A 12221-nucleotide genomic window follows, 5' to 3' on the forward strand; every position below is an offset into this window, starting at 1 on the left:
TATGTATGGGACTCGTTTTTTTCTGTCATAGTATTTTAACATAGCACTAGTATACTTTGTGCTACTGCATTGCATTACACACTAAATTTTAAAAATATCAAACACAAAATTACAGTCAGTTCATATCAGTGATCTTTTGATGCTTTCCTGCAATATTATTCAATCATTCTTTGCGCTATATTAAACCTTTTAAAAATAAACGTTTTCTGCAAATTCTTCTAATTAAACCATATTCTACCCCTGAAGTATCACTGAATTTTTCAACCTGTTATCCATTCATTCTATATTCTTTTTTTTTTTCCTAATTTAGATTTCATGTTCAGGATTCATGTCTTCTTTTTTACACTGAATATCCTCCAGCATATTGATGGTATTCATTAAAGAAGCTATGATGTTACTCAGTTTTAGTCATAGGAGGGTGCCTGATGGAAGACCAGTATTTCATCAAAGTGCTCCAGCTGTTTAAATAAAGTATCATAGAATAATTAACTTGATTCCATTTTGACAGAAATAATTAAAGTAGGAAGAATTTATATTATGGGTATGGAAGTAAGGTTGGGCACTACTGTTTCAGATCTGATTCAACAAAGAATGCATTCCCAGGAAATGGTCTGCAACTATCAGTTTAGTATTTATTTGTTGCTATATACTATAAATCTGTCAGTAATAGGGAAATTCAACAATAAATACACAGGACCATAAGGGGGCTTTTCTAAGGCCCAGATAACATGGCACAGATTCTGTTTGCATCTGCATTGTTCTAAACTTCATATGAGCCTTGCAGGCTTTTTGAAGTTTCAAGGAGGGAGGGAGGGAGGGAGGGAGGGAGGGAAGGAAGGAAGGAAGGAAGGAAGGAAGGAAGGAAGGAAGGAAGGAAGGAAGGAAGGAAGGAAGGTAGGTAGGTTGTATTAAAATTAGTTGCATCTAAATACGCTATATAATGGGGAAAATACATAGAAAATATTTTAAGAATAATTGATTACAAAGATGTAAATTGTGTATAATTATTAAAAGTCTACATGAAACTATGCACGAAACCACATACGTTGAGAAACATACTTCAAAAACTGTACCCTAGGTGTATCCTACCTACTGCTGATTATTTTACTTTTTATCCATAATGGATTGTGTATTAATATAACTCTCTACTGATGAAGCAAGGAAATCTGGAAACGATTGAAAAAATGCAAGCAGTGCATATGGTGGATTGGGCAAATCCAGCACCTTTATCTCTAGCCTTCTGAACACTTCCTACTTTTCAGGAAAATTGTTGATAAAATTAACAACTTTTCTCCAGTTTTACACTTGCCTTTTTGTTTGATGCTTTTGAACCATTTGGGCATAACTTTAATGCAAAACTTACTTTTTAAATTGAATTGCAAAGGAGAAACAAGAAACAATGTGTGTGTGTCTGTTTAATGAGGTTTAGTATTTGTATAACTATGAGAAACAAATGCTATCTAAACTGCAGTGGTTTGGTCAGTACAAAAGAAGCTCTGAACTCTGGAGGAACAAGATGTAGTAATGGTTAATTATGAAACTAGTTACCGGCAAATTAATGGTATATATATTTGCCAAAGTAAAAATGATCTGATCCAGATGATTAGAACAGCAATTCTGTTGAAGGAAGGGACATTTTGAATTTGTTAAAGCATTGACATGATCAATAGAGTAGTCTGGCACTAATTTATACTCCTAATATACAGTCCATGAACAAGTTCTTGAATGATTATATTTATTAGAGGAGGAGGAGGAGGAGGAGAGAGAAATTTTAGCCTATATTATCTGAGGATATGCCAAACCTCCAAATATTTTAAATAGCTAAGAGACAATGTTTAATAAACCCTCCCTGTTAATAAAATAATATAGGATAAATGTCAGTCCTGGTATTGATAACCTAGTACAGTATCTGTTGAAGTCTCTTCTGCACTTGTGGCACATAAATCTGTTTTGAGGGGCAAATAGAGTCCGGATTAACACAGAGTTTTAGAAACAACAAATATGCATACCATACTTACTTCATCATCAGGGCATTCCACACCTCTTAAGAATAACTCTGTCTCTGCACTTAAAACAATTTAAACCCAGTCTTCTTTTTATTCAGTATATTCAGCCAAGACACCAAGATCACTTTTATATTTTTTAAAAATGTAGCTTCCCCCATGCAGCAGCATTTAGATAAAATAAAGGAATGGGGAGGAAAGGAGGAGGAGGAGGAGGAGGAGGAAAAGAAGAAGAAAGATAGGAAGGAGAAAAAAGAAGGAAGAGGAAAAGAGGATAAAGAGGAAGGAGGAGGAGGAGGAGGAGGAGGAGAAGAAGAGGAAGAAGAAGAAGAAGAAGAAGAAGAAGAAGAAGAAGAAGAAGAAGAAGAAGAAGAAGAAGAAGAAGAAGAAGAAGAAGAAGAAGAAGAAGAAGAAGAAGAAGAAGAAGAAGAAACAACGTCTCCACTATTCTGTTTCCTGCAGAGCAACATGTAGGGCATGAATACATCATTTTGCTTTCATCTCTTTCCAGGAACAGATATTAGAGAGATGCTCTCTCCACCTATTGAGGTTCCAGTGTGCACAGTAGGAAAAGGATGTGTGCACAGTGGCTGCAAAGAAAATAAGGCATAGTCCATGTTCCTGTATGCAGAAATCCCTTCTTAGAGTGCTTGCATCTGGCAACAATCCACACTCTGCTCCCTTTAAAGACTCCCAGAGGACTAAAAGTGGCTTTGCACAGCTTGGTCCTTCCAAGTGTTTACCATGTCATTTGTTGTTACGCAGCACTTCAAATGTAAGTCGCCTTGGGAAAAATCAATCACTGAAACTGTGCCCACATGTAAACAAATTGTATTGTAGAAATAAACAGGAGATGTTGTCAAATTCTTTTCCCATCTCTGGGACGCAAAATGGAGCAATGCCCCTCCTATCTACTGAGAAATGGTACTTAGCATAAATTTTAAAAGGCAAAAAAATTAAAACGGCATGAAAAATGCTGAACGGTTGCTTTCCAAGGAGGCAGCGCAAAAAGGGTGATGTTCTGAGGCTCGATTCAATAAACATTCCTTGCCCTCCTGTCTGTCCTGGAAGGCTGCCTTGAATTGATTGGTGTGTGTTGATGTAGCCTTGCAACAACTCTTGTGAAAGAAAAGCTGGTTAGAATTATTTTTTATTGATTCTGCTGCTGTAAACTTTTTATAGAGCTGTTTAATCAAGGGAACTTAATACATATCATTAGAGCTGGTGGGGTGGGGGGGTATCTCCATATACTGATGATCATTTGAGGATCACACCATATCCTGACCATCTAAATATTGATTCCTCCTAACTTTGGAGGTACTGTTGGCAAAAGGCAGAAAAGAGAAGGTGGTGGATCCTGAGTGTTTGGAAATATATTAATATCTGGAAAATATAATATGAGAGGCAGAGAAAGTGGGGGGAGAGAGAGACATGTCAAAAAGAAAACTAGAAAATTGAGCATGAGCAAGAAAGAGAATGAGTTGCTTCCACTCCCTTCAACTAAGGCCTGGCTACCACTTACTTCGGTGCTATGTGAAACGATTGCTACTTTAGCTGACTGCTATCTGCAGTTCAGCAGTTCAAATCTCACTGGCTCAAGGTTGACTCAGCCTTCCATCCTTCTGAGGTGGGTAAAATGAGGACCCAAATTGTTGGTGTCAATAGGCTGACTCTGTAAACCACTGTAAAAGCACTATACAAGTCTAAGTGCTATTGCTATACTAGGTAGGACTGCAATGATGGTCCAGTTTCCAGGAAGAGGGAATGGGAAATCCTTGTTTCTTTCCCTCTACTTTCCTCTGCAGAAATAATATTTCAAGAAGATGTATGTGACTTTTCGTAGGGGGCTATTGTAATGTAAATACTGGCTGAAGTCAGGTGTTCCTGGTTGTAATAAAGCCACCCAAAGTAGCCACACAGTGAAATGGATGTTTGTGAGCCCATGTTTTTCCTGGCTGTATGCAACCCCTGAAAGATGATCCATTATACTATGACACTGCTATAATCTACAACTCAAGTCTGGGAAAGCCCAGGTTTCAATCTATGTTGGTCTATGAAATCCATTCTATGATCTTGGATCAGTCACTATTTTTCAACCTAAACTAACTCATTAGACTTTTATAAAGATAAGATGAGTTGAATAAAATTCATGAACATTTATTACAGGAATACTACAATAATCAGTTTACTAGGGCAGATTCAAATAAAGAATCTGTTTCCTCCAACTTCAGTATTGTATAAAAATATACACAAAGTCTCCAAACATAGACACATTCCTCCCTGAAGAAGTCATTCCTTGATATGTTGTGAAACAATCCGAATTCCTGAAATACATGCAGCCCTGTAAGACTAAATGTTGTATCAGCCAAAACACAATGTAGAGTGCTAATAGAATGCCTCAGAAATAGTACTTCATATTGAAGTTCTTAGTTTCAGTGGTTCATAAAATTTATTTTTCTGGATATTACAATTTTGGAACAAGGATGGTTGCTGTTTGGTGATATGAAATCCAATTCATCTGAAAGCTATTGGATCAGGAAAGGTACCATATAGAAATACCCTATTGTTAACCGTGATGACATTGTTAAATTAATTAGCTTAAAGGAATTTCATGAATAAGGAAATATTTCATTGCTTTGTGTTCTTTCATTTCAGTTTCTCCAAAGATAAGTCATATTTCAAATGATATTGTGGCGAATGAAGGAAGCAACATCACACTGGCTTGTTTAGCTACAGGGAAGCCGGATCCTTCCATCTCTTGGAGACATATTTCTCCATCAGGTATGCTTTAACAATTATTCTGGTTCTAACCACTTATCTTTCCTTGTTCTCACTCTATTGCATACAAGCCAAGAAAGAGTCTTAGAATCCATTTGCTCAGGAACCTAGAACAGTGTTTCTCTGAGAAATTTGGAAGCAAAAAAAAATAATCTCAAAACCTGTTTGAAAATTGGTAATTAAATCCCATTCAATGAGACATAATGGTGAATCTTTGTGATGCAAGTGTTAGTAATTTTTTTAAAAAGTCATCAATTTGAAACTATTTTTAACTTTGAGGAATTTATTTATTCATCACTTGTTTTAATAGAATAGAATAGAATAGAACAGAACAGAATAGAATAGAATAGAATAGAATAGAATAGAATAGAATAGAATAGAATTCTTTATTCCACACAAGGAATTTTTCTTTGGTGCATATGCCCTCAGTATACATAGAAGGAAAAAAAAAGAAAAAAATACATTCATCAAGAATCATAAGATACAACACTTAATGTTAGTCAAAGGTTACTAATAAGCAATCAAATTATACTAGGAAACAAACAGAACAATACAAATCGTAAAAATACAAGCAACATGGTTATAGTCATAAGTGGGAGGAGATAGGTAATAGGAAGGATGGTTATAATAATAATAATAATACAGTCTTAGTAAATAGTTTGACAATGCTGTGGGAATTAGTTGTTTAGCAGAATGATGGCATTCAGAAAAAAACTATCCTTGTGTCTAGTTGTTCTGGTGTGCAGTGCCCTACACCGTCATTTTGAGGTAGAAATTGAAACAATTTATGTCCAGGATATGAGGGATCTGTAGATATTTTCTCAGCCCTTTTTTTGACTCATGCTGTATACAGGTCCTCAATGGAAGGGAGGTTGGTAGCCACTGTTTTTTCTGCAGTTTTTTTAATGTATTTTTAATGTGTATGTTTTTTATGTGTAAATTAAACAATTTCCTGGCCAAAGATTGAGGAAAAATTGCATTGGTTTTCAAATACAGTTTTCATACCAGCCATGATGCTGGCCCATTCTGTGGGGAACATCTCTTCTTCAAATATCTACAAATAATGGAACAATCAAACTTGCACAATTATCAGACAAAAAAGAAGTGACATATTAGTAGCATAGCATGAGAGAGGCCACCTTTAGGTGACATAAATTACTGGCTGAGTAAGTACTTGTCCTGGGTACTAAAGTTTAGAGGACACCAAATACTACCCTTCTTCTGAATCATTGTAAAAATGATTCTAAAAAAACAATTCTTTGCAGTGGCTGGATTATCAATCAAGGTAGGTTAGGGGCCTCCTTTACCCTTGAACAGCACTGACACAAGAATTTTGTCCGAGTTTGGCCTTCCCTTGATGGAAGCAGCATCACAAGAAATTGTAGTTCTCTTGCCTGGTTTATAAAATGATTTTTTTTCCTATAATAGGATATGAAAGTTATACATTGTAATGAAATATGAATAGTTATTTTGCATTTACCTATAACAATGGAAAGAAAGTTAAGGAGATTCAATTAAGCAACCTTGGAAGGGGCTAGAAAGTGCCTATCAGTATCATTACCTCTTTACTTTGTACTGTATCCCCCAACCACTTGGATGCTGAGGCTCTTTTAATTTTTTAAATACACAGCTTTGTTAAATATATATGGTATGAGGATATTGTCATTGTAGTCATAAGCTCTGCTTTCCCGCACCTTTGAGTAAAAGAAAGCTGTAAAATTTGGACAACTACTACTGTGTTTTCCCCGAAAATAAGACCCTGTCTTATATTTTTTTGAACCCCGAAATAAGTGCTTGGCCTTATTTTCAGGGAGGTCTTATTATTTTGGGGCGCATAGAGCAAGACGAGGCTCCTCTTGTCTTACCTGATTTCCAGTTATGTCTCCCTACCCTAAGCAGAGGAAATGGTGGGGACTTTCTGTGCATGCGTTTAAATATTTTCAAGGAGGGCTTATTTTTGGGGAGGGCTTATTTTGGGGAGGGGTTTATTTTAGCTCGTGTGCTATGACAATTTTCCACAACTAACTCACATGGCTAACTCATCACAGCCAACTCATTGCAAGACAACTCACTGCAAGAAAAGGGTTATACTAAGATCAAAGAAATGGTGGGACAGAATCATTAAAGAAGGGATGAAAAAGGAGGGACAGAATGAAATGTGAATGACAAAAATTAAAATATTTTTTTATTTATTTTAAAAAATTGAATTGAATTGTAGAATTGTCCCTCAGTGAGTTGTCCCATGGTGAGTTGACTTCAGCCAGTTGGCTGTGGCGAGTTTGTGCGATTACAGCTATAGGTACAGCTACAGACACAGACAAACATACAGTATGCATGCACATGCAGAGATACATATACAGAGATACACAGAGAGAAAGACGAAACCACATATTACAGATCTGCAAGTCATTGGCAGAGCCTGGAGTCACCTTGAGTTCAATAAACATACAAGAAAGACGATACTGGAAAATAGGTGCTATTTTTAATTTCATCTTGTAACTGGGTGTTAATAAGGCTTTGGAGAATGGCAGAACTGTGGTTTTCACTATTTCACAGTTTCTGACATAAAAATGGTTGGCCTAAAGCGATGAAGCAAATAAAAGGAGATTGCCCATTTCAATATACCGTATTTTTCTGACTATAAGACACACCTACTTTTTTGGGGGAGGAAAACAAGAAAAAAATCTGCCCCTGCCTCCCAGCAATTTGCCTCCTTGTAGAAAAAACCCTGTTTCAATTTCAGCTTCAGCACAGCCTGATTTGCGCAAGCAGCTGATTATTGGTTGGATCAGCCTCCCAAAGATCAGCTGTTTCAGGCTGCAAGGATTGCCATAGCCTATTGCCACCTCTGCACACCTCATTTTATGCGGGGCCGGCAGATGGGTGGGGCTACATTTGATATATAAGATGCACCCAAATTTTCACCCTCTTTTATGGAGGAAAAAGTGCATCTTATACTCTGAAAAATACGGTAGCTGGCTTCTGAACAACAATGGCCTTTCAGAAAATAATACTGTGATTGCCCACTTTTCCTTACAACAAATATACAGGTAGTCCTCAACCTATGACCATTCATTTAATCATCATTCGGTGATGCAGCAGAACTGAAACAAGTGACTTGCTGTTTTCACACATGTAATTGTTGTAGCATTCCCAATTGTTGACTGATCAAAATTTGGGCTCTTGACCACTGGCATCTATTTATGACAGTTGCACTGTCCTGGTGTCGTGTGATCACCTTTTGTAACCTTCTCACCTGACTTCCGACAAGCAAAGTCAATGAAGGAAGCTAGATTCACCTAATGACTGCATGGTTCACTTAATAACGGCAGTGATTTGCTTAACCACTGTGGTAAAAATGTTGTAAAATGGGGAAAACTCACTAAATCTGATTCCAACCCTCTGGTTCTTCTTCATGATCTAACCCAATATGTTTGAGACTTATTTCTTCAAAATACTCGGCCAACTGAAACAGAGGTGTGGAAGACATTAAAAAAATATAAGCCCTTCAAGATGAGCAGATGAAAAATATTGGTTTTGCCTAGGATTTGATCTCCCTTTTCTGTTTTGCCCTTGTTAGATTACTTCCCCATCTCATTTTGTGGTGAATTAATAACAAAGAGCCACCAATTATTGTTGTACAGCAATAAAATAAAGTAACTCAGTATAACCTACCCCAGTTCATTTGGATCTTATTTAGTTAGACAATATTTTGATATATTCTATGAATGTCATGTGGCTATTAGTGGTGAAGTCACATCCTGATAGGTCTGAAAGTAATGCTAATCAGCACTTTATTTTGCAAAGAGGGGCTTGAAAGAATTACTAATAGTGACCTTTCAAAGAGCAACAATTAAACCTTTTTAAGTGACCTCCAACAGAGTAGAAAAATCAGTTACATCATAAAGGTAGTCTTTAGCTAAAGGTCAAACAAAATTGTGTTGGGAACCTTGGGCAGTCTTCAAAGTGGGAGCTTAGGACATGAGTTCACCTAATGGTGTTGTCTGTTAAAATAACATTAATGGAACCCTACTGCCATCTTGCAAATCCAGCAGAAAAGCAGGGATTTCCCCAGCAACTGGAACTTTGATGAGATCAGCACAGTCTTCAAGATTTCTTCAAGCTATGTCAATTAAACTCCAATCAAATCCTTAACATATATATGTTTTTTGCAATGAGTCAATAGATAAATTTGGAGAAAATGAATGCAAGTTAAAAACTTGTAAATGCAAGGGATACAAAACCAATAAAAATGAAGCGCTTGTTCAAATATTACAGAAAAGAAAGTGATTGCCTTCCACTGTGAAATGATAACTCTAGGCACAAAATTAAAGGTTTGAAAGGAATGGGAAAGTTATTCCACAGTGTAATTGATAGAACTGCAAGAAAACAAAACATATTAGGAATCTAAATGTGAGCCTGGCCATTCATAAAATGTGATCTGGTCACCAAGTGAAGGTGTCGGTTACCCAAAGCCTCTTTTATCTACAGTGTGTACCGTTATAGTACACAGTGTGTACTATAACTAGTGGCAAATGGACTGACATCATAAAGCACTTCTCAGTCACTGGGGCCAAAATAAGCATTCTCATCCATATGAGCAACAACTTCCTCTGGGTAATCCAAAGTAGCCTTCAGATCAAGGTTATCTGATTAAAGGTTTTATATAATGAGTATTGTGGTTGCTAACATCCTCATTGTTGCAATTGGACAACTGTCCAATCTTAATGGAGATTGAAGTCAGTTGGAATTCACACAAACAATTGCCTTTTTTTTACCTGAAAATAAAGCTTTAATGGAATTCATTATTGCAAGGTATAGCTTTGGAAGCTTCTCCAAGTTGAAAAAACTCTGCATGTTAAAACTTAATCAACAATAAGAACAGCTTCAGCTCCTTAATCTGTTTATTTTTTATTAAATTTCATTCAAGAGCTCAAGATGGCATTCAGATTAGTTTTTCTTCTAATTTTTCCCCACAAGAACCCTTTGAAGTTGATTGGGTTGAGAGAGGATGATTTACAAAAAAAACTATCAGATGAACTAGTCCGTTATGGCAGATAATTGACAAGTAGGTAGCATGTGTTTTAGGACTGTGTCTCATAAACACAAACACACACAAGCATATATATTCATATGAGCATTGGAACAATATCAGTACAAACCCATACATAAAATGGAGCAAAATTATTACAATTTTCACATGGACTTAGCATCACTTCCATAGGTAATTGCCAAAATGACCAAATTCTTCAAACTAGGACTTATCTTCTGTATTTTTAGTAGTATCTGTTTTGTCAGACACTCTGACCGGAACTTGACAGAAACTATTCCAACCCTCCATTGTGGTCATAAGTCAAGGACTACCTGTAACTCATACAGCTAAGTAAGATAAAACATCTACAATTTTATGTATTTTTAATCAAAGGTAAAATAAAAAAAATAAGTTTTTATGAGAAATTTTCTTGCATGGGATTCAGGCTGTTTGTGTTCATCTTGAATATAAGGTAGCTGAGGTAAAGAAATCAGAATTTTTCAATGAAATTTATTCTAAATGGCCAGTGAGACAACAAAGAAATGGGAATACATGTAGCAGAAACAATTTTCCTAGCTTGAAAAAGAAGATAATCTTTAAGGTGCCTCAAAAAGAGACTCAAAAGCACTTTGAGAATAGTGTGGAAAATCAGAGGCCTTTTTGGAGTCTCCAATTACTGCTGCAATCATTTCCTCCTGCATGGCTGAGGTAACATATATATTTACCACGTTCTATATCTGACTGGCGAGGACTTCCAGGGTGATGTCACGGTGGTGAGGTTCAGGAGAACAGAGCTCCGTTCATTCAGACCAAATTTTCGCATCTGGAAGGTGGTAAAGGCAAGGTCCAACCCTGGAGGGGTCAGCATTGTAGAGGGGAAACCCTAGGGGTGATAGGGAGAAGAGCAATCCCCCATTGTGGAAGGAGGAACCCTTGAATTCGGTGCAAAAGAGACCAGCTGTAATGGTCGGATCCAGAGGCCTGACGGCCTGACTGAATTGTGAAGGAAGCAAAAAGTGAGAAGCAGCGAGAAGTATTGGTGGATAGTGACAGGACGAAGTGAGATACTGGGTTGCTTCTCTAAATTTGTGGAATCTACAAGCCAATGGACAAGTGAGTCTCCAAAAGGGGAAAAGTGGTGCCTTGGCGGTAGGAGCAAAATTGAGAAGATGGCAGAAAAAGGAGAGAGGGAGATTGGATGATCTGAATGAAAATAGCATTGGAAAACTGTATTAACTTTATTAATTATCGAGACTGAATCTGTGGTGATTGGGACTGAGTGATTAAAAACTGTGGATATATAGATAGAGACACCAAGGCTTGTAGAGCAAAGAGAAGTGACAGTGGCTGTGCATATTAGAAGGAGCTGACATCTTGGATTTTTGACTTGGAAAGTGGAGAGAGGAGGTGGTATGGATGGAATTGTGAAACTGAAGACAGAACGACCTATCTAAACTTGGTGAAAGATTGTGGATTGGAAATATTAGTGGCCAGTTGTGTATCTTAACTATTTATTCTTATTTATTATTGGGTACTTTTATAGTTATTATTTACCATCTTACTTATCTATGATATATTTATAATACATATAATTAATTGAGGTATATTTAGACCTATATATTAGATTTTATAAATAGATAAATTTACAAATTGATTAAGAGGAAGTATTGGATTGAACTTGATATATAAAACTTTCTTTTAAATAATTTATATTTTGGTTATACTTCTTTTTAATTATTATAAGTATTCTGCTTGTGTATTGTTAAATGAACTTTGATTGGAATTGATAATTGTATTACTAATTAGAATTGTAGAATTAATTGTAGAACTTATTTAATTGTCAATTATTTTAGCAAGTAATGCTTTGGAAAATAACGGCTAAGCTATAGGGGGGATATCAATATAAGAGCAAGATCTGTCTGATAATAGCAGTTATATGATAAGTGAATGGAGTAGAAGGAATTTTTACTAGAAGAAAGCTTTTTGAGGAAACAAAGAATAGGTAATTTATGGTACTGTGGAAGAAACTCTTTAAGAGTTTAGATATGACAAGTACAGTGACAATCATTAAACTACAAAGAAAACCACACAGATGACAGCTTCTCCAGCAGGACAGAAATTAAAAGGGGACATGTTGGGACGAGAGAGAGCAGAATCCTCAATGATTGTACAAATTATGCAGTTGACATTGAACATGATTCAAGAGGTAATTTTGAAAACACAACAATCAATTGGGAAGAATCATGAGGAATTGAAGAATGATATGGGCAAAGTAAAAGAGGATATACAGAAATTAGATAGAATGGGAGAAATACAAGAGACAATTGCTAAAAATGAGCAGAGAATAAAGTCGGTGGAGGTAAAAGCAGAGCAAACAGAGAAGAAATTGGAAGATATGAAAAATAATT

General features: G+C 36.2%; 1 protein-coding gene across 1 annotated transcript in view; it reads left to right on the forward strand.

Annotated features, from left to right (window-relative positions):
* NEGR1 (neuronal growth regulator 1) overlaps positions 1–12221 on the forward strand; it is a 602993-nt gene that overhangs the window by 392264 nt on the left and 198508 nt on the right. Inside the window, exon 3 of the mRNA XM_058177707.1 lies at positions 4659–4784. Within this exon, the coding sequence (XP_058033690.1) occupies positions 4659–4784 (126 nt within the window). The remainder of the gene's footprint in view (positions 1–4658; positions 4785–12221) is intronic.

Source organism: Ahaetulla prasina, chromosome 3, assembly GCF_028640845.1.
Source record: "Ahaetulla prasina isolate Xishuangbanna chromosome 3, ASM2864084v1, whole genome shotgun sequence".
In the NCBI taxonomy this organism is placed as follows: Eukaryota; Metazoa; Chordata; class Lepidosauria; order Squamata; family Colubridae; genus Ahaetulla; species Ahaetulla prasina.